Below are 26,584 nucleotides of genomic sequence, written 5' to 3'. Positions count from 1 at the left end.
TGCAGTTTAAATAACAGATGCATCTACTGACGGACACAAAGCATCCTGGGAGGTGGCTGCAGCTATTTGTGTTGCGCTGTAATCGTTCTCCTGCTGCCCAGGCACATCCTTCTGAGAGCCAGAGTCCACGACAGCTCCTCTTCTCTCTCTCTCTCTCTCTCCATCCTTAATCTCTCTCTCCCTCCCAGTCCTCCTTCCGTCTGGCGACAGACCACGGCTGCCGCGCGTTGTGTGGCCCCGGTCGCGTCCCCCGGGCCCCAGGAGAGCGTGCGCTCGTGCTGCGCTCTGACAGAGCGTCTGTCCAGCAGCAGGAGGCTCCCAGGCTGCTGAGGTAAAGCTGCCTCGCCCCCAGGCTGCTGAGGTAAAGCTGCCTCGCTCCCAGGCTGCTGAGGTAAAGCTGCCTCGCTCCCAGGCTGCTGAGGTAAAGCTGCTCGCTCCCAGGCTGCTGAGGTAAAGCTGCCTCGCTCCCAGGCTGCTGAGGTAAAGCTGCCTCGCCCCCAGGCTGCTGAGGTAAAGCTGCTTCGCCCCGGAGCCAGAGTCTGAGGTCCTCCAACATACCAGCATCTCCTGGAGGCTGTCTCCCCCCTCCCTCCTCCCCGTATGCTAACCCCCTACTCCCCCCACCCCCCCCCCCCCCCCCCCCCCCCCACTGACCCCCTGACCCCAGGAGGTCAGTTGTGGCGAGGTCGTCCCTTCTTCATGCGTGCCGCCTTGGGTTTGGGGATGTACTGGTTGTTGGCCTGGTGCTCCAGCTCTCTGCTGAAGTACTGGATGGTCTTATTGAGACCCTCCTCCAGGGGAACCTGGATGAACACACACACACACGCACGTACACACACACACACACACACACATGTACGTACACACACACACACACACAAGCACGCACACACACCCCAAAACCAAGAAAAGCACAGATAAGATAGGAGACAGTGTCAGCTTTACAGTATGTGTGTTCCTACAATCAGATCAATCCAAACCTGAGATGGATAACAGAGTGTGTATGTGTGAGGTGTGTGCGTGCGTGAGAGAGAGAGCAGTATGTGTGTGTGAGAGAGAGAGCACATGCGTTTACACACCACAGGTTCCCAGCCGAGCATCATCTTGGCTTTGCGTATGTCAGGGCGTCGCCTCTGTGGGTCATCCTGAGCTCGGGAAGGAACTGGATCTGACTGTGGCTCACTGTGTGTGTGTGAGTGAGTGTGTGAGTGAGTGTGGACGGAGATACAAGTGTGTTAGGAACAAGGTATTTTCAGGCCATCTGCCTCCTGTCTTTTAAGTGTGTGTACACACACACACACACACACAGACTTTTAACGAGGTCATGCAGCCTTCTACATGGGACCCCCTGCAAGCCTTTAGCCACCACACAGCATGTGGTCTTCCCTGACCGACACAGCTGCTAGTCAGATGGCACCGCTCCAAGAACAGAGAGAGAGATGGAGAGAGAGGGAGAGAGGGATAGAGGGATAGAGAGAGGGATAGAGAGGGATAGAGAGAGGGAGAGAGAGAGGGATAGAGAGAGGGATAGAGAGGGATAGAGAAAGGGATAGAGAGGGATAGAGAAAGGGATAGAGAGAGGGATAGAGAGAGGGATAGAGAGAGGGATAGAGAGAGGGATAGTGAGGGAGAGAGAGGGAGAGAGAGAGGGATAGAGAGAAAAGATGAAGCATGCATTTTCTCCATGCATCATTTTAATTTGGAGGTTCAACAAATGCTTTGGAAATGCAAACACTTCCACTTTGACATGCCAATAAAGATTTAGCTAGTTAAATTGAGCGGAAATAGGACAGGGAGAAAGGGAGCAGGGGGAGAGAGAGAGCGAGAGGGATGGATGGAGGCAGGGAAAGGGAGATAAGGGAAAGAGAAAAAGTAAGGAGGGCATAGCGGGAGATAAAAGGGAGGGCAGGAGGGCGGGATGAGATAAGATAGGGAAATGTGAGGCTGATGGCAGTGGGGATCGATCTCTGACTCACCCACTAGACTCTTGATGAGCTGGGCAAACTCCAGGATGGTGTGTTCCTCTGGGTTCCCCTGGGAGAACACACATGTCAGCCTGATCACCACAGCATGAGATCACCTCAGCCTGATCACCTCAGCATGAGATCACCTCAGCATGAGATCCCCTCAGCATGAGATCACCTCAGCATGATCACCTCAGCATGATCACCTCAGCATGAGATCAATACAGGCCTACACACATGTACACAGGCACACACACACGTACACACACACACGTACACTCACACGTTCACACACACACACACAAAGGCGCACACCAAACATGTATAATATAATTGATCAAAAGTAACCTTTGTAAGTGCCGCCTGACACCTTGTTAGTGTAAGAGAGTGTAACATAGCATAGCATCTATAACTAGTCAGTTATAGAATGAAATAATTATTTAGAGTTACTCACTAGATTGACGGGGCTGCTGATATTACTGTTCATCAACGCCACCAGACCATTCACCAGGTCACTGGAGAGAGAGAGAGACAGAGATGGTGAGAAAGAAAGAAAAAAAGAGTGTGTGAGAGAGCTGGGGTGTGTATGTGTAAGAAAGAACCTTCAACATCATTAGCTCCTTCAACAGACACCACAGAAAGCCGCGATCCACAAGTGGGCCTTAACTAGGGCTGAGGCCACAAGGCACGCCCACAGGAAGGGCATGGAGTCAAAGTTAAGCAGCGCTACAGAACCTCACAAGACTGAAGACTGAACGCTACACATCCCCTGGAAATATATGCAGGAAAGACGAGACGGAGGGGGCATAGTTATTATAAATTAACAAGATGTGTGTGTGTGTGTTTCGAAGAGACGTTGCATAATAAAGGAATCCATCCATGTCAAGTCTAATACCAAGGATAGTATGAATGAGGTCAAAGATCTATCTCCTCCAATGGGAAGCTTTAGATGTCTAATTGGGAAACATTCAAGGGGCTGTCAATGCCCATCCTGGGCATATCCTTGACATCTTATTACACAATCTCTGTACCCCAACTCCTTATTATTAGACAAAGAGAAAAGACCAAGGGCTGGCAAATAGTTCCTGAATAATTGGGTGATCGTGGATGTAGCATTCCAAGTCTACAGAACTGTCCAGTTAGATTTCCTTTCCTATCCACACATTTCCTTGCTAGGAAATGAACATTGTGTCATTGCCATCCTTACGATAGGAGTAATAGGACTATTACATGTGACATCACAGATGACATGTCATCAGAAGGCCATTAGCACAGAAACGATACGTCTGCTGCTGTTGTAGTGAGCTGTAGGCGGCTGTGTGAGAGGTGGCAGGTAAGTGTGTACTCGTACGCGCGTGTGTGTGTAGGGTTGACACACTCGGTCTGGCTGGTGAGCTGATCTAATCATGCAGATCACACGAAGGGGAGGGTGTGTGTGTGTGTGTGTGAGTTGGGGACTTGGGGAGTGAGTGATACCATGAAGGAAGACAGGAAGGAGGGGGTGAGGAGAGGGGGATCAGAGGCTAGTGGGGTCATCCTGGGATGGAGAGAAAGAAGGGGTCCTGTTGGAATACTTCTCTCATTAATTGGGTCTATTAGGGCTTCATTAGGCCTGAAGATCTGCATGACAGGCAGCGAGGTCCCTGACGCATCCTTCTTCATTCCTCCCGTCCTCCTGCCCCGCTCCCCCCCCTCACCCCCAGGTCTGAGCTGTGATAGGCTCATCACAGGCTCCCGTGATGGTCTCATCGTCATGCAGGACCACACCTGACTGAGGAGGATTGCACGTCCATTCCTCTCTCTCTTCCAACCCCCCCTCCACCCCTTTCCCTCAAGTTCAAGTCCTCCCTCCCCGTCCTGTAGTCCTCCACCTCTCCGGGCCTGAGAGACGACCCTCTGACAGGTGCTTTGACTGTCTACCACGGATCAGTGCCACTTCTTGACGAACGGCCTTGGACCCAAACGGCGAGCTCGCCTTCCCAGGCTAGCGGGCGGAGTTATCGACGAGCAGGCAGGGGCCCTGCGCTCGCTCTGTTGACATCTCCAGCTGCTATTGGATTGGTCGTAATCGATACAGTGTAGAAAGAGCAAGATCGTTCATTAGCGCTGTGCTCGAGCAGGCTGCTCTCAGTGTGTTTGTCCACTGCTTACGGATAGTCAAGGATAAATACAAACCTGGTGTGTCTTTGTGTGTGTGTTAAGCCCTGGTGAGCTTAAGCCTGTGTTATGCATGTGTGCCTCAGACAGGTGGAGAATAAAACACATTAAAACAACTAGATCCGTTAATCTCAGTTTCTCACTCAATCGGCATAAAGGACTTTAGTCAACATGCCAATCAAAGTGCTGCAGCGCATGCAGTCTCTCACTCTCTCCTTCTCATTCTCTCTCCTCTCCACCCACCAATCACTCCAGTAAAAAGTCCCAGCCCTCCCTACCTTTCTTGCACACTCCTCTTGTTCTCCATCTTTTATTGTCTGGAGGCTTTTTAGGAACTCACAAACACATATTTTTCCAACTACCAGAGTTGTCCAGAACTAGAACCTTCTCCCAGAGGAAGAGCTCAGCTGCCAACAAAGACATGTGTCACACGTCGTGGGAGAGGCTTGCTACCTGACATCACAGAGGGGCTGGACACAGGGCACCAGGCAGAGAGCGGCTCTGTGCGTCTGTGTGTGTGTGTTTGAGCTCAAACAAGGTGGTTCATTGGTCCAGACAGGCCCCCATGGCTAAGTGAGGGAGGAGAGCATGCCATGGCCTTTCGGTTAATGTCAGAGTGGTTCAACAATCTGACTCACTGCTAGTCCACAGAAATCCGCCGGGAGAAACGACCCATCGGCAGTCGATCCCTTTACAGCACCTCTCCTATCCCTCCATCCATCCATTACCTTTCTCTTTACTTACCCTTTTAAGCCTTACAAGAAGGCAGCCCTAATTGTAGGAGTGAGAGGTATTACAAGAAAAATATGAATCAAATATCACAACGAAAAAGCCTCTAACACGAAAGCCTCTGCACCAGATGCAGTTAGTTACATTTCTCCTGAGGCTGGCCCAGCTGAGCCTCCCTAAATGAAACGGGAGAGGAAAAAAATTATATAATTTCTGCTGGAAACTATTCAAATCAGGCTTAATCGTTTTTTTAAGGCTAAAAATGGATAGAAAGCTGAGGCTGTGGAGAGACTGATGGGCCTGTAGCCTGCTGCAGATGGAATATATTTACAATCGGAGGCCGTGTTTCTCAATCAGAGTCGGGGCCTCAGGGCGGAGCAGGATCACAGGTAATCTTCTGCGTTGTGGCAGCGCCAGGGCCGCGGGGCCAGGCAGCACCAACAGATCACAGACCTTCTAATCTGACATATGGTTCCCCAGCCCACAACGTGGCCCTGGAGGAAGATGATTCCAGGAAACAAAGACAGGCAGGGAAAGGAACTTTACAGCTATCAAAAAATGGTGCCAAGTTACATGGGAGGAAACTCGCGAGAGGGTCGGCGAGGGGGGACAGGCGAGGGGGGCAGGCGAGGGGGGCAGGCGAGGGGGGACAGGCGAGGGGGGACAGGCGAGGGGGGGCAGGCGAGGGGGGCAGGCGAGGGGGGACAGGCGAGGGGGGCAGGCGAGGGGGGGCAGGCGAGGGCGGCAGGCGTGGGGGGCAGGCGAGGGGGGACAGGCGAGGGGGGCAGGCGAGGGGGGCAGGCGAGGGGGGCAGGCGAGGGGGGACAGGCGAGGGGGGACAGGCAAGGGGGGACAGGCGAGGGGGGCAGGCGAGGGGGGCAGGCGAGGGGGGCAGGCGAGGGGGAGCAGGCGAGGGAGGAGGGGGGGTGCTCGAGGTCGTCAGGGAACCCAGTAGCGACCCCCCCTCTCCTCGTCAGGTGCTCAAACGTCTAGTCTCCCAGAGGATCCGCCCCCCCAGCTGCAAAGCAGCATGGGAAAATGACGACAGGCCGATAGGGAGATATAAGATGGGGCGGCGGAATGAGACGGAAAGATAGTGTTTGAGGCAAATACGAAATAATAAAAACTGGGAGGAGAGGAGGGTGGGATGGAGGAGGGAGGAGAGGAGGGAGGGAGGAGGGTGGGATGGAAGAGGGAGGAGAGGAGGGAGGGAAGAGAGGAGGGAGGAGAGGAGGGTGGGATGGAGGAGGGAGGAGAGGAGAGGAGGGAGGGAGGAGGGTGGGATGGAGGAGGGAGGAGAGGAGGGAGGGAGGAGGGTGGGATGGAGGAGGGAGGAGAGGAGGGAGGGAGGAGAGGAGGGAGGGAGGAGAGGAGGGTGGGAGGAGAGGAGGGTGGGAGGACAGGAGGGTGGGATGGAGGAGTGGAGGGAGAGGATCAGGGCTTGAGCTTGGTTAATTCAGCCCTGGCTGATTCTTAGACTGGTAGAAGTCATTAACTAAGTCTGGCTAAGTCACTCAAACTCTTCCAGCAGTGGAACTTCTCAGAAAGGTCAGGTCAAGGAGCCACATTCCCTCTGTTTACGCAAGGATAATTAAAGAGATGGAGGGTTCCAGGTAAATGTTTACTTTGAGGAGATAGGAGAGCTTCAAATAGTCAACCCTTCTCTGATCTCCACCCAGCACACGGCTGTGTGCTTCTGCCAGATCATCAGGCTGGAAATATGATGAAAGAAGGGCCTGATTAAATTATTCTCCAAAAGATCTCCAAACACACACACACACACACACACACACACACAACCGCGTCAAACGGACACACACGCTTTGACTTACACTCACTCGATGCAATCACCAATACAGCTTTGAAGATGTCTCTTTCCTCCAGTGAGGATGGGATGGACTGTGTGTGTGTGTGTGTGTTGGTATTTACGTCCATCACCTTTCAAAGAACAGCAAACCCTTTTTTCTCCAAACACTCGTGGATGAACGCAGCATGACCGTCCTGCCTGTTGCTCTGAGATTTAGCAGAGCGTTATGAAGTCACACACACCTTGACTACACACACACAACCAAAGGAAAGTATCATACATAAATCATAAAAAAATCATACAAATAACATACACAATCAGAGATACCGATAGACAGAGAGGCAGAGAGGCAGAGAGAGAGAGAGAGAGAGAGAGAGAGAGAGAGAGAGAGGGAGAGAGGGAGAGAGAGAGAGAGAGAGAGGCAGAGAGAGAGAGAGAGAGAGAGAGAGAGAGAGAGAGAGAGAGAGAGAGAGAGAGAGAGAGAGAGAGAGAGGGGCGGGGAGGGAGAGAGAGGGAAACACACGCAACACAATAGACCGACACACGAGTGCGGATCAGTGAGTCAGACCTAGAGCCTTTCAAATCAACACAGACTTGCTGCCTGCTGAAAATGCCTTGAACTCAATTACTAGAAAGCATTAGTAATCCCATCAAACGGGGCCAGGACACCTCCCTTCTCCCCCCCCCCCCACACACACAGGTGAGCGCACACACACACACACACACACTGGCGGAGCGCATACGCATGGACACACACACACTATGAGATTATGTTCCAGAAGAATCTCCACACATACACACATGGGTGTTGCTCACACTGTCGCAGTAGTGCTCTGTTGGGTGCATTGTAGTGTGTTGGGCAGAGAGAGGCAGAGAGGCAGAGATAGGAAAGCACCCGACAGAGGGGATTCTCAGCACTCTGGGCTGCAGGCCTGGAGGGCAGCTACATAAAACATTCAGAGATTTACACAGACGCCAGGATAAACACAAATGCAAATATCCCTTACAGATGTGACTGTACGCAAGCCCCTGAGTGTGTGTATGTGTGTGTGAGAGAGAGCGCTTGCATATCTTAGCATGCTAGATGAAATACTAAGACTTACCTCACATACTGAAAGGCTCTGGTCTGAGATCCGCTACCGTAAACCTGCAAGTGCCAGGAGACAGAGAATAAAGGTTATCCACTTATCAACCCCCCTCCAATCCTCATCCATCCAATCCTCATCCATCCAATCCTCATCCATCCACCCACCCATCCAATGTATCTGGTTGTCAAGCCTTCAAACAACCAATCAAAGCTGATGACAATCAACGCCTTTCACCCCTTCAATCCATCCATCCACTCACCCACCAGAGACATCCATCCATTTGATTGTGTGTATGTGTGTGTGTGTGTCTCCGTTTAGCAGGTGAGACCGTACAGTGAGGGGTTCTCCCTGCAGTGCCTGCAGGATGAAGTTGCTGACCACGCGCCCGTCGTTCATATGCATCCTGGAGCCGAACGTGTTGAAGATGCGAGCCACACGCACCTCCACCCCTTCCTGTGGAGACAGGAAAAGGAAGTCAGCAGGAACAGGAAGTCAGCAGGAACAGGAAGTCAGCAGGACCAGGGCTGTCAGGAGATGAGCAGCAGCTAGAGGCAGAAGAGGTTGTGGCGGTGTGGGGATGCAGTGGTCGAGCGGAGAGGAACTGCAGCAACTCTGACTCACATTAATATCTACTGATGTTTTTCCGTCCACCCTTCCAGGTGATAATCAATGCTTTCAGGGGGGGAAAAGGGTCAAATACAAGCACACAAACACACGTCTTATCTCACGGCTGGACATGAAAGCCAAATAAACTTTAAATTTCACCAGAAACAGACGAGCAAAACAAACTACTTCAGCATTCAACAGGGTAGATCTGAGAAGGGATGTGGATTATTGATGTACACAAACAAAGACGCCAAGCCTGCAAGTGCTCGGAACTTCAGAAAACTTCATCTGTTCGTCCTCGCCTTCCTCACTTCATATCTCACATTCAATTGGATTCATGTATCAGGCACTTTTCTCCAAAGCGATACATACAAAAGGCACACATTGTCAGTACAGCAGGTAGTCAAGGACCTGAAGCGCATAGTTCCTTCTTTGTCTTTTACACGCAAGCACAAGAATGCAAGTCAATACAAGGACCTGCTAGAATCTGAAGCCGACTCGAGAGCAGAACGGTCTCACTTACGACGCTTGAGCTGGGACAAAAGCATAGTTCAAATTAAAAGGTTGGTTGATTTACATTGTCATTTTAGCAGACGCTCTTATCCAGAGCGACTTACATTAAGTACAGGGACTTTCCCCTGGTTGTTAAGCTGAATCAATCCTATTATTATCAGAGACTAGATAAATATTGTTTAATTATTCCCTGTCCTACTGTACAGCATGGTCAGATGGGGTCTATTGTCCTCAAAAGAAAAGAGAGCCAAGAGAGAAAAGAGAATGTCAAAACTGTCTACGGACACATTTTCTATGACTTACACACTAACACAACTCGGCCAAGAACAGAACTTGTGCCTCCGCAAATTCCTTGAAAATTCTGTTACCCACTCATCCACAATGACTATCCTCTCCAACAGGTTTGCATGTCATTGTTGTCAATTCACCTTACTTGGCTCCAGTTATGACAGTTGGTAGGAGGGGAAGAAAAGAAGGAGGAAGAGGAGGTGGTTGGGAAGGACACTCAGTCTACGGCATGAACATTTCTAAACTGACAGGTCCTCTGGCCTTCTAAGTCGTACATTCGAAACACCTTTTCTGTGGCGAGACTGCGTTCTGGACAAGGACAGGACAAGGACAGTGGAGACTGTGGGGACAGTGGGGACAGGACAAGGACAGTGGGGACAGGACAGTGGGGACAGGACAAGGACAGTGGGGACAGGACAGTGGGGACAGGACAAGGACAGTGGAGACTGTGGGGACAGTGGGGACAGGACAAGGACAGTGGGGACAGGACAGTGGGGACAGGACAAGGACAGTGGGGACAGGACAGTGGGGACAGGACAAGGACAGTGGGGACAGGACAAGGACAGTGGAGACTGTGAGGACAGTGGGGACAGGACAAGGACAGTGGGGACAGGACAAGGACAGTGGGGACAGGACAAGGACAGTGGAGACAGGACAGTGGGGACAGGACAAGGACAGTGGAGACTGTGAGGACAGTGGGGACAGGACAAGGACAGTGGGGACAGGACAAGGACAGTGGAGACAGGACAGTGGGGACAGGACAAGGACAGTGGAGACTGTGGGGACAGGACAAGGACAGTGGGGACAGGACAAGGACAGTGGGGAAAGGACAGTGGGGACAGGACAGTGGGGACAGTAGGGACAGGAAAGTGGGGACAGGACAGTAGGGAGAGTAGGGACAGGACAGTGGGGACCCTGTCCTTGTCCCCTTGAATCATGGAGAGAATCTGACGACCAGACATGAATAAAAACAACATGGCCTCATGAACAGCCTTGATAGGCAAATGCGGATCATTCTGGAAGCCCCAAAGCAGGTAGCCTGGTCCTAACCAGACCGTCGTACATTTCATTTGTACAGAGGGTCTGGGATCGCTCCATTGACAAGCGTTAACTTCCTTGAAGGCGGGTACTCTGTTGAAGTTTAAAACTATTGGATCTGCCCAGAGCCACTCTGATCTGCCATAACCAATCACTAGCGTTCGCCTTAGCCAATTCCTTCACCACGGAGCTAGCTGCCGTAAGTGGAAAATCAAACTTTTCCCGAACCCCGTGGGGAGGAGGGCCACAACATCATGGCCACCAACAAAACTCAGCAAAGATTGTTCCTGCTCCAGCTTTAACTTTTGGATATTCGGCAGCGACTCCGCCGCCATTACTGAACTACAACTACAACTAGCGAACGACATCAACGTCATCATTCTCAGCCACTCCCTCTGTTCGCTGATTGGACCTACAAAAATTTTGTTTCTGAAAACCGACTAATACACCGAAATCCCAGACCTAGTACAGAAGCAAAATCCAAATTGAGCGGAATTACGTAGGAGGGCAGAGCCAGGCTACAAAGCAGGATCCTGTAGAAGAAAATATGGTAATATCGTTAAATATAGACACAATAAGGACAACATTATTAAGTGGGGTCCACAACCAACCACACACACACACACACTTGCCAAAATAAACAAATGGGTGCACTATACACACACTACAACAGATGCATATACCCACATTTTACTAACACACATCAGTGTGCCTGTGTAAATATCTGACAGTTTGGGTGTTCATTTACATAAATAATGGCTTGATTAGAGTTTAATTAGAGCATGTAGTGTCAGAGTCAGTGTGTATGTGTGTGTCTGTGTCCTTGTTAAGGAAGTGTTCTTGGTCTCTGAGATTAACATTTAGTTCAGCTTTGTTGTAGCAGCGCTGTGGGTGCTTCTTAATCCTGTGCTTGATTACCATTAATCCTTTATGACAAACACAAATCCAGCAAACCTTCTGGGACCCACGGGAGAGGCTAATCCTGGCCTCAAGTACACACACACGCGTGCGCACACACAAACACCCCGAAGGCCCTACATGCCAAGACACTGGATGTCAAGGAAATTATAAGTAAATAAAGAAATTAAAGGATTAAGAAACACAAGAGAGTTTCACATGTTTCACGTGACTGTTTCACTATGGCATCCCTCCACACTCACACACCTCGTCTGGTCTTTGAACTTTGTGAGGGGTGAGGAGGGGATGAGAGGAAGGGAGGGGAGGGGGGGAGAGAGGATCGAGGGGGTGAGGAGTGGAAGGTAGGAGAGGGGAGGAGGGGAGTGAGGATCGAGGGGGTGAGGAGGGGAGGAGTGGAAGGCAGAGGAGGGGAGGGGGGGAGAGAGGAGCGAGGGGTGAGGAGGGGAGGAGTGGAAGGCAGAGGAGGGGAGGGGGGGAGAGAGGATCGAGGGGGTGAGGAGGGGAGGAGTGGAAGGCAGAGGAGGGGAGGGGGGGAGAGAGGAGCGAGGGGTGAGGAGGGGAGGAGTGGAAGGCAGAGGAGGGGAGGGGGGGAGAGAGGAGGTGAGGCCCAGTTGGAAGGGGTGTGATAGTGAGATGGACAGACATCCCAGAGGGAGGCCACTAGAGGCTCACGTTTGATACCCTGTGATTTGATTGTGTTAATTGGTGGCAGGGGTTGGCATGCGCGCGTGTGTGTGACAGACTTCACAGTCTGGAGATGTAAATAGCAGCGTTGTCGAAGGGCAATAAAAATGTGTTAGGGTCCACCTCCCTCACTGTGATCGCAGGGTCGAGGGAGAGGAGTGGAAAGGAGGAAAAGGGATTAATAAAAAAGTTCCAAGTGCATATCTAATCAGGCATAAGGTGAACAACCCAGATCACGAGGAGAGTTTCCTTAACCCTTGTGTTATCTTCGGGTCATTCTGACCCATCAGTCATTGTGACCCACCGTCGTATTGCGACAACTTTACCGCCTACAAAAACAAAGTGAAGCATTTTCTTTTCACCGTTGGGCTGTCTCAGACCCCCCACATTGCGAAGGTTAAAATATTATTTTTTTATTTGTTTTTGTATAGGGTAAAATTGAGTAAACACAACGATGGTTCGTTATGAACCTTTGGGTCATGTGACCCGAAGGCAGCACGAGGGTTAAGCAACTGAAGAGGCCTCTCTCTGTGTGTGTGTGTGTGTGTGTGTGTGTGAGCAGACACACTGCTTAATAATTGCCCTTGCTCTGCCACAGTCTAGCGCATGTCCATTTACAAATGGCAATCAGGTTAGATGCCACAGGTGATTAGACAGAACGCCTGGTGACAATCCCACACCTTGAGCTTGAGTGTGTGTCGAGTCCGGGAGACGTAACCGGGGGGGTGAACACCGGTCAGGAGCACCTCACGCCCCCCGGCTGGTTCTCCTCCGGTCAGGGTTCCAAAGCGGCTTCCGTCCGACTGAGCACACACGCGTCTGACTCGGAAACAGCTGCAGCCCTGATTGCCTTCAGTCTTCAGAGGAGGAACGGTCCCTGGACGCCAGCTAACCTATACTCCATCCCTCTCTAAATGCCAATGCATATCAATTAAGTGTTGGCTCTGACAGATGTAATTTGAGATGCTCTGATCCTGCTGGCTCTCTGACTGACAGGCCGTGATTAGAGGCGGGGTCTCTACCTCGAACCCCTCCTGGGCCGGCGCGGCCGAGCGAGGGAGGAGAGAGCGAGCGGGCTGAGATAAGAGAAATATCACCTGTCTGATGCGCAGACAGGCCACAACAATGGGATCTGATTGTGAAAGGCTGTTGTCATTCAGAGGCACCGGGAAGGAAATCTGTGTCGATGTGAAGGCCGGGAGCGGCCCAAATAGCAGGGGAGGATGTCAGTGTCTGTCCATCCATCCACCCAGCGCTCAATCCATCCACCCAGCCCTCAATCCATCCACCCAGCCCTCAATCCATCCACCCAGCCCTCAATCCATCCACCCAGCCCTCAATCCATCCACCCAGCCCTCAATCCATCCACCCAGCCCTCAATCCATCCACCCAGCCGTCAATCCATCCACCCAGCCCTCAATCCATCCACCCATTCCGTGTAAACGTGGTAACACAAGTGATTCTGATGGTAAGTCACGGGTGGCGTGTGTGAAAGGAGAAGCTGTGCTTTTCTCTGGACTGTCTCTGCTTCGTCCAGGTATCAGCAGGCCCAGACGCCGTCTCATGCAGGGAAGCAGCATTGACTGTCGGCTCAACCAACAACAGAGACAAACAGCCTTGGCAAACAGAGGGAGGGAGGGAGGGAGGGAGGGAGGGAGGGAGGGAGGGAGGGAGGGAGGGAGGGAGGGAGGGAGGGAGGGAGGGAGGGAGGGAGGGAGGGAGGGAGGGAGGGAGGGAGGGAGGGAGGGAGGGAAGAGGAGGGAGGGAGGGAGACAGAGCGAGAGAGAAAGAAACAGGGAGGTTTTATAGATAGACAGACGCAGGATGTAGGACCTTTCATTCGTTTAGCCAATAATCTCCAGGAGGAAGAGAGAGGGAAATGAACACAGGCCGTGTGTAAACAGCCAGTCTGCACGCCAGCTGGCAGGGAGGGATCCACACGCCGCGCTGGTGTCACATCCTCCCTCGCCCGGCCACGTGACACGTATCACATCCTCCCTCGCCCGGCCACGTGACACGTGTCACATCCTCCCTCGCCCGGCCACGTGACACGTGTCACATCCTCCCTCGCCCGGCCATGTGACACGTGTCACATCCTCCCTCGCCCGGCCACACAAACGGTACTGAACTTGGGTAACATAATGTGTGTGTGTGTGTGTGTGTCACATCCCAGCCCATTCAAAAAGGGGGAGATACTTTGACAGAGGCTGCGACAGAGGATGCCAGGAGAGAGTGTGTGAGACTGTGAGATAAAAGGGGAGAGAGAGAGCAAAAGTGAGAGAGAGAGAGAGAGAGAGAGAGAGAGCAGTAGTGAGAGAGAGTGAGAGAGAGAGAGAGAGAGAGAGAGAGAGAATGAGAGAGAGAAGGAGAAGGAGAAAGGGAGAGAGCTATTGAAAAATTTAAGCAAAGTTAGCATAGACTTGAATGAGCAAGGGTGCTGGGAGGGAGGGTTGGGGGAGGTCAGTGAGAGTGATTGGGGGGTTGGGGGGGGTGGGAAGGCGGAGAGGAGGGATAAGAGAAATCAGGGGGGTCAATGAATGAATGAAAGTAAGAATGAGGAAAGAGAATGAGAGAGAGAGGTTGTGAAAGTCCATTCAGCAGTTCCTGGAAAGGGTGTAATTACACAAAACCATTCTGCACAGGCTCATTAATCATTCAAGCAAGTGTACCTGCCCAAAATAGTGCTAGAACATTCAGACTGCGGTCTACCCTCCCTGTCATGGATGCTAAGCAATACCTGTGGGCTGTCTGAGTGCATGGGGGGATGGGGGGTAGAGGAGGAAATATCACTTCAGAGAGAAAAATCTAAAGAGGCGTTGGGCAGACAGAAAGAGCAAGATATAGATTCAGACCCAGAGAGACCCAATCCCAGAGAGACCAAGACAGAGAAAATGACCCCTTGAGAGACCTAGGAAGAGAGACTGAGTGAGAGAGACAGGCTCAGAGAGAGAGAGACAGTCTCGGAGAGAGACCGTCTCGGAGAGAGACAGACACAGAGAGAGGCCGACAGTGTATCTTACCTGTTTCATGTAAGCGTAGCACATGGTCTCAGCCACACGCTTCCCCTCATCATAGCAGGCCCGGGGCCCTATGGGGTTCACATGCCCCCAGTACTCCTCATTCTGGGGATGCACCTCCGGATCTGACACACACACACACACACACACACACACTGTGAGTAGCGGTAATTGATTTTGAAGGAGAAGGGTAAGGAGGGGGATTACAATAATGCTGTTTTTAGTTGCTATGCGGCTGTGTGTGTGTGTGTGTGCGTGTGTGTGTGAAGTGAGGGCATGCACTCATGCACACATCCCAGTAATTGGTTTAAAGTACTCTCCTCTTGTAGCCGTCAACAAAGCGGAGTAACAAAAGCCCAGTCCCACACACAGTAAACACCAGGACTGTACACAACAACATTATTACACCCCGCCCTGAAGACACAGTGTCCAACACCACCACCACAGGAAGGAAACAATAAAAACCCTCCAGAAAGCCAATGGCTGAGCTGTGTTTCTGCATGCAAACCGCTGTGAGGCGCACTGCTGATTGTTGCGATGCCACGGTGGCTCCTCAATACACGGCGGACCAACTGGATGGGTCGGGAAATTTGAAGACCGTCAACCTGTTTAGCCTGAAGGGACCGTGTCTCTGCTGTGAGACTGAGAACACCACGACGGGGGAAACCTGGTTTCGTACTGCGTGAGGAGGGGTTGGTATGGTGAGAAACGCCACAGGCTTCATCAGACCCTTCTAGAATGTCCCAGACGGCTAGCATAGCCTGGAACACAAAAACACTTCCTCAAAGTAGCATGTGCAAGATGGAATTCCTCAGAAGTATTCTGTGTTTTTGCATCGTGAATTCCCTGGGCTGGATACAAAAGCTTGATTTATGGCGGTGTGCAACGTGAGTAAACACAATCAGAAGCATGCGACTTGTATCCGCTACGATTTAGCCGCGACCAAGCTGTGCACACCGTGTCAGATGCCTCATGCACATCAAGGGCTAGCTGTCTGGGAGGAAGGGCTGGAGGTTTGTGGCTGTCAGACACGTAAAGGTTGTCACTCTGCCCTGGGAAGCCCTGACTTTCCCTGGCCTGGCCTCTCCTACCCTAGCCTTGCTTATCCTAGCCTCTCCTAGCCTCATCTGGCCTTGTCCGGCACATTCGAGGCCGGAGTCCGATGGATAATCCGGCGGTCCGATGGATCTGGCCATCGGCCCTGAGCGTCTGATGGGAAGATGTTCATGTTGAAACCCGTGGAGAGAGCGTGAGGAGCTGGCGCAATCCATTGATTGCCTTTTTCTGTGTGTGTGAGTGAGATAGAGAGGTAGTGAAGAAGGCTGTTAGGGAAGTGCATGTGTGTATGTGTGTGTGTGAGATAGAGAGGTAGTGAAGGAGGCTGTTAGGGAAGTGCGTGCGTGTGTGTGTGTGTGTGAGATAGAGAGGTAGTGAAGGAGGCTGTTAGGGAGGTGCGTGTGCAATTAGGTGCGTGTGGGACCGACTGTGTGTGTCTTACCTCCGTACACTTCAGACGTTGAGGCCAGGAGGAGACGAGCGCCGACCCGTTTAGCTAATCCTGGGAACACAGACCAGAGCAATCACACACAGAACCAATGAAAAGACCCAGACCAATCACATCCAGAACTGAGCCGGGGGAGGCAGGGAGACGTGATCTGAAAACAGCAGTAGAGAGGGTCCAGCGGGGGGACTCAAGCCTCTCTGATGGGGCCGGAATCTAGGCCAGCCTCATGCTGCAAATAACCAGAATATGCATGCTTGTGTGTGTGGTGTGTCAGTGTGTGTGAGATGTGCCGCATGTGTGTGTGTGTGGTGTGTGTGAGTCCTATAAGCAAACTACAGATCATTTCCCCCCCCTCAGTCGGGGCCCCCACACCACTGACTAAGGCAGCATTAAATTGAACACAGAAAGCAGAGTTAAGTGGTGTGTGAACGCAGGCAGGCTGCGTCCGTGAGGTTGGGCTGATAATGAACACTGATGAAGATGGCGGAGGTGTGTGTATTTATGAACAATACCCTACTGATGAACCATTTCACACTCCCTTCACAAACATGTATACACACACACACCGAGTAAATAAAAACTGTCATTTCTATAATTGCCAGCCATATCTGCCGACTAATTTGAAAGAGATTAGTCGGCACTGTCAATACATGCTTAAGAGGCAGCAGAGCACCCACCCACACACCCACAAACCCAGCTCTCATCTGGAATTTTCTGGGTGATAAAAGGGTGGTAATTGTGGTAATAATTGAGGAGAGACGATTGATGATTGTGTGTGATGAGACATAGCTACAAGCTGTCAGGCCAGATACACAAACACACACAAAAGGTCCCAATTCAGCCTACCGTATTTTACGGTAAATAAGCCGCATTGTGTATAAGCCACACACCCCCAGAATGAGCACTTTGTGTTTGTAAATCGAAGTATAAGCCGCACTGGAATATGAGCTGCACTTTGTAAGCACACAACGTTACCGTTACGTCGGCTAATATTAGGCGGAACCAATGCTTTCAATTGATTACGTGCCGAATCACACTGCACTGCGGCAGCGGACAGCTTGGATAGCGATCTAATTAGACAACATTCCCAATCAGGGTGAACACTCAAATTATCTAAACTATAGACCATAGCATTACACATATCAAAACAGAACGAACACAACAATAGAACTCCAAACAATGCTTATTTAACTAAGCTAATGCCCTTAACTTAGTAGCTTTTCAGCTTGCCGCAGGGTATTCTGGGTATCAAGAGCAATGCACGAGTATATATCTTACAGCATTGTGTAACACACTTTGGTTGTGGATAGTATGTCCAGAAATAAATCCAAGTCACTGGCAGAATCCATTGTTATGTCTACAAAATTATTTAGATATATTATAAGTTTAGCTAGCTTGCAAATTCTGAGGAAAGCCTACTGTAGCAGACCTTTCTATGTGACAACAGACATGGGTGTTTTGTCCCTCGGGAGTTGCCGTAGGCTTGATGCTGAAAGCATTACGTCAGAGCCTGTTTAAGGAGAGCCTGGCCACTCCCTATTAAGCCCCATTGTACCACAGAATGTCTAATATAGGCTCTGATTGTACCGAATTTTGTTGCAGTTCCACCAGAGTTCCACTGGGAGTGATCGCGGTCGAGTGCAGAATGAATGGGAGTCTATGGAGCTAAACGGCTAAATTTGTCTATTTCACCTGATTGTCGTTGAAAATCTCTGTTTTTATTGTAGTTTTTATATGTTCAACATGGATTATAGGTCAAAAATTTTATGAGCGAGTACTTATGTCCTTTCTATTTCTTACAGGGTGAGTCGTTGTTGCCCATAACACGCTAGCATTCTGCTAATGAATGCTGATTGGTTAGTGAAGGACGGACTACGACCATACTTCTATTTTATAAAAAAAACAAAAAAAACATAAGTATTCATAAGTATTCAGTTCTACTAGCCATTTGCCTACTTTAGCAAGTCACTGTATTTCCAAGCCCTGATAGTGTAACTGAGAAACAGTAAATAATTCCTCTTTCGAGTAATAAGCCCCCGTTCAAGTGTTGAGCATAAAATTAGCTGCACGGTCAGTAGAGATCTTGAGAGAAACCACTTTTTTGTTCTAAAACCGGACTATAAGCCGCTTCGAAATATAAGCCGCACAAGCACAAGAAAACTGTAAAATCAGAGTTCAAGCCGCGACTTATTTTCCGTAAAATACGGTACTCCTCCTGTTTTGCTGAGCAACAAACTGGTTTATTTTATCAATATGTGAACAAAGGAGAAAAAGACAGAAATTGAAAGACTGACAAGTCTTTTCTGTGTCAACAAGTCGTAACTGGTTTTCTACGCGTTGAAAAACAATCAAGGTGACAAAAAGCCATTTGTTACCAATCAATACTGGTCCAGTATCCTCCTTACATTCACCCAAGAAACGACAGCCAGCTGACTGGTGTTCCTCAACCAATAACAGCTTTCCGAGCAGCGACGGCTGGGGGAGTTGCCGTGGTGACGGCCAGAGACAACAGATGTAAGTGGCATACTCTGGTTGTGACATTGCTCAGGGTGAGATTGCATTAGAGAGACTACATCCTCCCTGTGTTGCAGGGAAGCATGTGATGTCCTTGGCCTTTACAGGAGGGAAGTATTTACCTAAGCAGCCCCACCACCCATCATCCTCATCAACATTATCATCCTCATCCTCCTCTCACTAATCACCCTCCTCCTCATCAGGACATGGAAATTCAGACTGGAGGACTGATCCCCCCCTCCTCTGTTCCAGGGTGCAAATGGCCCCTCTTCAGGGCAGGACAGAGACTCACATGTCCCCTCTACAGGACAGACTCATGTCCCCTCTACAGGGCAGGACAGAGACTCACATGTCCCCTCTAAAGGGCAGGACAGACTCATGTCCCCTCTACAGGGCAGGACAGAGACTCACATGTCCCCTCTACAGGACAGACTCATGTCCCCTCTACAGGGCAGGACAGAGACTCACATGTCCCCTCTAAAGGGCAGGACAGACTCATGTCCCCTCTACAGGGCAGGACAGAGACTCACATGTCCCCTCTACAGGGCAGGACAGAGACTCACATGTCCCCTCTACAGGGCAGGACAGAGACTCACATGTCCCCTCTACAGGGCAGGACAGACTCACATGTCCCCTCTACAGGGCAGGACAGAGACTCACATGTCCCCTCTACAGGGCAGGACAGAGACTCACATGTCCCCTCTACAGGGCAGACTCACATGTCCCCTCTACAGGGCAGGACAGAGACTCACATGTCCCCTCTACAGGGCAGGACAGACTCACATGTCCCCTCTTCAGGGCAGGACAGAGACTCACATGTCCCCTCTACAGGGCAGGACAGACTCACATGTCCCCTCTACAGGGCAGGACAGACTCACATGTCCCCTCTACAGGGCAGGACAGACTCACATGTCCCCTCTAAAGGGCAGGACAGACACATGTCCCCTCTAAAGGGCAGGACAGACTCATGTCCCCTCTACAGGGCAGGACAGACTCACATGTCCCCTCTAAAGGGCAGGACAGACTCATGTCCCCTCTAAAGGGCAGGACAGACTCATGTCCCCTCTACAGGGCAGGACAGACACTCACCCAGCATGTTGAGGGTTCCAATGGTGTTGGTCTTCAGCGTCTTGATGGGGTTGTACATGTAGTTGGGGGGAGATGCAGGGGAGGCCAGGTGATAGATCTGGTCCACTGGAGGGAGGGAGACAAAGAAAGAACGTCAGAGGATATACCCCCGGATGAGACGACATTGGAACACTGTCGTCATTATGTGATCTGCTTCTACTGTTCTAGTGGTTCTACTGTTCTAGTGGTTCTACTGTTCTAGTGGTTCCCTCTGCTTGAGAGTCTGAACTTCAACCCAACTCAAGACTCGCTTTCATCAGTGGCAAATAGTTGCACAGTATCTATCATTCCGCCTGTCAGTCAAAGACAGAACCAAAGGTGGAGATGGATGTGTGTTTGTGTAGGGTGAGTGTGTGTGTGTGTGTGTGTGTGTGTGTGTGTGTGGGGGGGGGGAAGACAGCGCTGACACACTTCAGCAGCAGGATCATGTGGAAGGTTGACTTTTAACCTTCTGTACATTTACATTACATTTATGCATTTAGCAGACGCTTTTATCCAGAGCGACTTCCAAGAGAGAGTTTTACAAAAGTGCATAGGTCACTGATCATAACAACGAGATAGCCCTAAACATTGCGGGTAGCCAAACATGATGCATACATTGTGAAATCAAATAGGTCCCAAAGGGAAGAACAATAAGCGCATGTAGTTAGACAACTTCCAATTAAACACCAAGAACCTCAAAAGTGCAAGAGTGTACCTGTGGAAAAAGAAAGCAACAATGATATATTTCACAGCGAGTACAATCATTTTAACCCTTGTGTTATCTTCGGGTCATTCTGACCCATCAGTCATTGTGACCCACCGTCGTATTGCGACAAATTTACCTCATACAAAAACAAAGTGTAGCATTTTCTTTTAACTGTCGGGCTGTCTCAGACCCCCCACATTGGAATGGTTAAAAGAAAATTATTTTTATTTGTTTTTGTATTGGGTAAAATTGGGTAAACACAACGATGGTTCGTTATGAACCTTTGGGTCATGTGACCCGAAGGCAGCACAAGGGTTAAGACAGTTACAACAAACCAACAAGAGCATAAAGTCTCTCAATAAGAGTCATTGTGATCCTGGGGGAAACTAACATCAGGTCCAGTCAATCATTCCTAAGTGCCGTTGTACTCCCGGAACAAGTGCGTCTTGAGCCTTTTCTTGAAGGTGGGGAGACAGTCAGTGTCCCTGATGGAGGTGGGGAGTTGATTCCACCATTGGGGGGGCAGACAGGAGAAGAGCTTGTGTTGGGACCGGGCGCTCTTGAGCGGTGGGGACCACCAGGCAGTTGTCAGAAGAAGACCGTAGGTGGCGGGTGGGGGTGTAAGGCTGGAGGAAAGACTTGATGTAGTCGGGTGCAGTCCCGTTCACCGCTCGGAAGGTCAATACCAATTCCTTGAGGGTTTAGGTTGGTTGAGGGGCAGTTCTATGGGCATATGTGAAGCCCTCTGTGACATGCTTGCGTGTAAAAAGGGCTATACAAATAAATTTGATTTGATTTGAATACCAGAGACTTGAATCTGATACGGGCCGTGATGGAAAGCCAGTGGAGGGAGATGAGGAGCGGGGTAACATGGGAGCGTCTGGGTAGATTGAAGACCAGACGGGCTGCCGCATTCTGAATCCTCTGGAGAGGGCGGGTTGCGCATGCTGGGAGACCGGCGAGCAGCGAGTTGCAGTAGTCCAATGGTCTGTAATTAGACCATGTGACCACACTCCCAGCGGCTGCATGTCGTGAGATAGATCGCCTCGAACCAGTTTGGCCCATTTAAACCTGATCATCGGTTGTGTGAAAGACGTATTCGTTTTCAGAACCTGTTCGGACCTGCTCAAGGAATCGAGATTTAAATGAGAGGAAAAGAAATAAGTTAGGGGAAATGAAGTGATAGTTGATTCCTGTTGAAGTGTGTGTTTTTGCCATGGTATCAGGAGTTCCCTGAGGGTAAACATTCAGTTCTAATGGTCTCCACTAACCCTGGTAGGTCCATGCTCGCCCAGTGCAACTCTCTCTCTGGATCTGGACGTCTCACATATGACTCCTTCTCCGTCCCTCTCTGACCTCCTCTCCCTCTCTTCTCTTCATCCTCTACCACTCCCTGCTGCACCTCTCCCTCTCTCACATTCTCCCTCCTCCTGCTTTCCACAATCACCTGCCGAAGACATTTGTTTGCATTATGCATGTCTGCCTTGTGACAGCCTGCAAAGATAACGTATCTCAGCTGCGCCTTGACGCCCGCAACCCCACCCTGACAAGAGCTTAATTATTCATGGAAGCACCTGGAACAAGGGGAAGAGACAGTAATGATAAGAGAGGGGAGTGAATCCCAAGCAAAAACATTTCCTTCCAAAAAACGTATCACTGTGGTTTTGTTTTGTTTCTACGGTAATCTGCTTTTGTGAAGGCGTCTTGAGCTTCCTATTACTTATGGTGATCTACATCTAGCTGGAGCTGGACCCAACTGCAGATGGAGCACAGCCCAGTCCTGTCATATCCTCATTTCAAAGTCTGTGTTTTTATGTGAATGATCCCATTCCTCCTTCACCACCTCCAGTAATAAAATAATTACTGTGGTACTAAGAATCGTTTTTTAATCTAGAATCCTAATTTATAATGATGATGACTTTAATCAACATTTAGTTTTCCCTTCAGCACTGTTCTGGCCTGGCTTGGGACAAAGAGATCCTTCTAAGCAGCGTGTCCTTTCCTCCTATTGGTCGTCACAGCTGTGACATCACTAGTTCCAGGAAATGAAGGGGCCCTCCAGTGAGACTGAGTCAGGGAGTCCTTCCACTCAACGAGAGAAAGAGACGAACGTTTGAAATGAGAGAGGGTCCAGGGGGGCCCAGGAGGGGCCAGGGGGGCCCAGGAGGGGCCAGGGGGGCCCAGGAGGGGCCAGGGGGGCCCAGTGGAGATCTTTACGCCGAGACACAACAGCACCCACGTTCTGTCTGCTCTCCAACTGGAAACATGTTTGATCAGTTTGCGCGATGTACAGGCTGTCCGTACGACTCCGCCTCTTCTACCTAGGTCTCTCACCCCCCCCTCCCCTATCCCCTCTCCCCCCTCTCTCTCTCCCCTCTCCCCTCTCTCCCCCACTCTCTCTCCCTTCCTGGGAAAAGTGGAGGTGGGCCGTAGGTTGTGTCAGCTAGGTTGTGTATGGAGCCATTCAGCCCTCTGGCTTCATCATCGCAGTGATTGTTTGAATAACAAGAGGCAGCAGGTGGGAGGTATGAAAGGCCGGCCAGTACAAAGCTGCAACACGTAGAAAGCCCCAGAAAGTTTGGCCCTTCGGAAAAAGGAAAAAAGAGACACGAAGGAATTTCTATGGTGTGTCGGTGTCTCACCGGGTGAAGTGAAAGGTAGACTGAGGGGTCAGTGTGTGTGTGTGACAGAAAGTTTGTGTGTGCCTGGGGAACAAAGCGTGTATGTGTGGGTGAGAAAGAGAAAAGAAAGTTAACATTTCAGGTTTATTAACTAAGAAAGAGGCCTTGAGATGAGCCGTCTAGTTTACAAGGGGGGGGCCTAACAAACAAGAAACAAAGACTTTGCAGTCAGCGGAAGGGATTGAACACACAAAACAGTGTGTTCAGCAGATGAATAGAAAATACAAAGATAGAGACTCACATGAGAGAAGATAAAGTGAGACCAAGGTGTGAGGAGATTCTGCAGATGTGGGTTTGAGAGTAATTAAGTGTGTGGGGGTACTGGGTGAGAGTGTGTCAGGGAAGTGTGGTGTGTGTGTGTGTGTGTGCGCGCTCACCCTCTATGTAGAGCGGCTCCACCACGTCATGGTTGATGAGCTCGAAGTTCTCGTGTCCGATCCAGTGCTCCACGTTTCTCTTCCGGCCCGTGAAGAAGTTTGTCCACCACCGTCACCTCATGGCCGTCCATCATCAGCTTGTCGTCAGGTGGGAGCCCACGAAGCCGGCGCCGCCCGTGATCTGAGGAGATGGGGGCGGTGAGGAGGAGCGTGGCCGGCGTGTCCACCCCCCCCTCACTCATCCAGCCAGCTACCTCCACCCCCCCCTCACTATAAGATTTGTAGACAGGCCACTCGACAGGGAGGAGATGAGTGGAAACATGTAATTGGAATGTTATGGACGACTAGCGCCGCTGTGGCCGTGTCTCGAGGCGAGCATGGAGAGGGCAGGAGGGGGAGGAGATGACATAGGAAGTTGTGGTGAGCAAAGTCTGGGGGAAAATGATGTGACGGTAGCTCCAGAACTCACCTGGGAGAGCAATGATGACTACAAGTCCCTAGCACGGCGTGCGCGTGTTTAAGTGTGTGTGTGTGGGGAGGGGGGGGAGCACTTACCAAGATTCTTTTCCGGTCCTTCTCAGAGAGGAACTTCACAGGGGGTATTTCTGGGAAAAACTGAAGACAGAAAGGAAATAATGTAAATAAACGACCAAAAGAAAATGACAGTTTGAGCGTGTTTGCATTTGCCCTGGTGTGTTGCGTTCACATGTTGAGAATTCTGTGATCTTTTTATTCATACCGTTCTCTCCTTTCTACCATGGTCCTTCAATCCCACCCACACACACATCTCTCCCTCTCTCTCTCTCTCTCTCTCTCTTTCTATCTGAAGAGAACTGTTGTTCTCCCATTGGTTCAGAGGCTCGGTGTGTGTCCAGAGAATGACTGGTCGAGCTGGCAGGATGGAGGGATGGGGGGGGGGATGGAGGGAAGTGGGTTGAGAAGAGATGGGGAGGGGATGGAGGGATGGGGGGCATGAGAGGAGATGGGGAGGGGATGGGGATGGAGGGATGGGGGGGAGGGGGTGTGAGGGAGATGGGGAGGGGATGGAGGGAGGGGGTGAGAGGAGATGGGGAGGGGATGGAGGGAGGGGGTGAGAGGAGATGGGGAGGGGATGGAGGGAGGGGGTGAGAGGAGATGGGGAGGGGATGGAGGGAGGGGGTGAGGAGGAGATGGGGGAGGGGATGGGGGGAGGGGGTGAGAGGAGATGGGGGGAGGGGGTGAGAGGAGATGGGGGGAGGGGGTGAGAGGAGATGGGGGGAGGGGGTGAGAGGAGATGGGGGGGAGGGGGGTGAGAGGAGATGGGAGGGAGCAGGGAATGTGGCTGAGTGCTGACTCTGCCAATGATGAGTTCCCTCTGCCGGTGTCTGTGTGTGTGCAGGTAAGTGTGAGAACCACAGAGAGGGAGGGGGGGGACAAAGAAAAAGAAAGAGAGCGGGAGCCAAGATCGAGACAGAGGAAAATAACAGAGAGAGCTAACCAGGGTGCCAATATACGAAACAGGCCAAGAGAGCAAGATGGAAAGGGGGTGGTGGTGGTGGGGGGGTTATGACCAGGCCCAAACATAATTCGCAGATTTTCACATTTTCTGCGGTTATTCAGACTGAAAATCTGCGGAATTCCGCTAGCCTTCCTGTTCTTATGTCGGAGCGACCGAAGACGTTCCACAACAGTTTGACGCCGAATATGGTATTGATCCATCCTCATAAAGATGGCCTGGGAAACTCCCTGGCCCTGTCTCTTGCTGTCATTTGGGTCGATAAGTGTTTCCTTTCTTCAATTCTTAGCATTTTTGGCTAACATTTTAATAATAGAAGACGGAATACGAGTTGAAACGTTTATTTACATTTTGCCTCAGACCAACGCGTTCTACTGAAAATCTGAGGGAATTTTTCGTCGGAATTCTGCGACCCACGTATTACGTTTGGGCCTGGTTATGACTTGTATTAACAGCTGTCTTGTGGTGCATCTCCCCTACTCTAAATGTGACCAAACCCATTCGCTGTCCCTCTGCTGAATGTGTTCTCTGGGAACATCAGTCAGACAGTCCTTTCAGAAGCGGACTGAAATCAGGACCTCACAGATTACTTTCCCATTACAGTCGTATCTGGGTCTTTCTCCTCAAAGGCTCCTCTCCCATGAATCAATGAGCAGTTTGGGTGAAATGTCCATCCAATCTGGCCGTGGCGCTCTTGTGAGGCACTCTACAAATACGTGTGCAAGATGCGGAACGTTGCTAAAAGCACAGACAGGGTGTGTGGGTGTGTGTGTGTGAGAAAGTATAAACGGAAGTCTAATCAACTGTGTGTGTGTGTGCGTGTGCATGAGCATGAAACAGAAGTCTAATCAAGTGTGTGTGTGTGTGTGTGTGTGTACGCAAGCATGAAACAGAGGTCTAGTCACTGTGTATAAGGGTCTACATGCCTGAAGGATAGAGCAGTTGATTGAGCAGTGCGTGTTCCTCTGGTTCCTGTAATGCAGGAGCCATAGATCGTTCAGGGAGTGTGTCACACACATACACACACACACTCTTTTAACAGACATGCATATCAGTCTAGGCGCTCTTAGTTCTCTGCAGTGTTGGTGGGTTGGTAGACTGGTAGTTAGGTACTTTATTGATCCAAGGGGAAATTGCGACATGTTTTTAGTCTCTGTCGACTGAGTCTACGCGCAAAGGAGTGGACAGACACAGAAAGAGACACACACACCTCGAGTGAGAGAGCCTGCTGGCTCCGTTTTTGTTTGTTGAAAAAATCAGAAGAATGTGCAGCATTCCCGATGACATGTAACGAATACACTCACCACCACTGTGAGTATGTGAGGCTAACCATGTGTGTGTGTGTGTGTGTGTGTGTGTGTGTGTGTGTGTGTATTCAGGCATACCTT

The 26,584-nt window shown here is 50.7% G+C and overlaps 1 protein-coding gene across 1 annotated transcript; it reads right to left on the bottom strand.

Moving 5' to 3' along the window:
- Window positions 1–670: 670 nt before the first annotated feature.
- Window positions 671–23,850, bottom strand: uxs1 (UDP-glucuronate decarboxylase 1). The gene is given in 12 exon segments (XM_067255075.1): window positions 671–803; window positions 1,080–1,150; window positions 1,153–1,182; window positions 1,977–2,034; window positions 2,419–2,479; window positions 7,761–7,804; window positions 8,079–8,198; window positions 14,813–14,934; window positions 16,308–16,367; window positions 19,917–20,021; window positions 23,702–23,801; window positions 23,803–23,850. Coding segments are annotated over 12 exon segments (936 nt in total). The 5' UTR covers window positions 23,836–23,850; the 3' UTR covers window position 671.
- Window positions 23,851–26,584: the final 2,734 nt, after the last annotated feature.

Source organism: Osmerus mordax, chromosome 2, assembly GCF_038355195.1.
Source record: "Osmerus mordax isolate fOsmMor3 chromosome 2, fOsmMor3.pri, whole genome shotgun sequence".
NCBI lineage: Eukaryota > Metazoa > Chordata > Actinopteri > Osmeriformes > Osmeridae > Osmerus > Osmerus mordax.
Note: the sequence above shows the minus strand (reverse complement) of the source record. Positions and strands in the feature narration are given on the sequence as shown.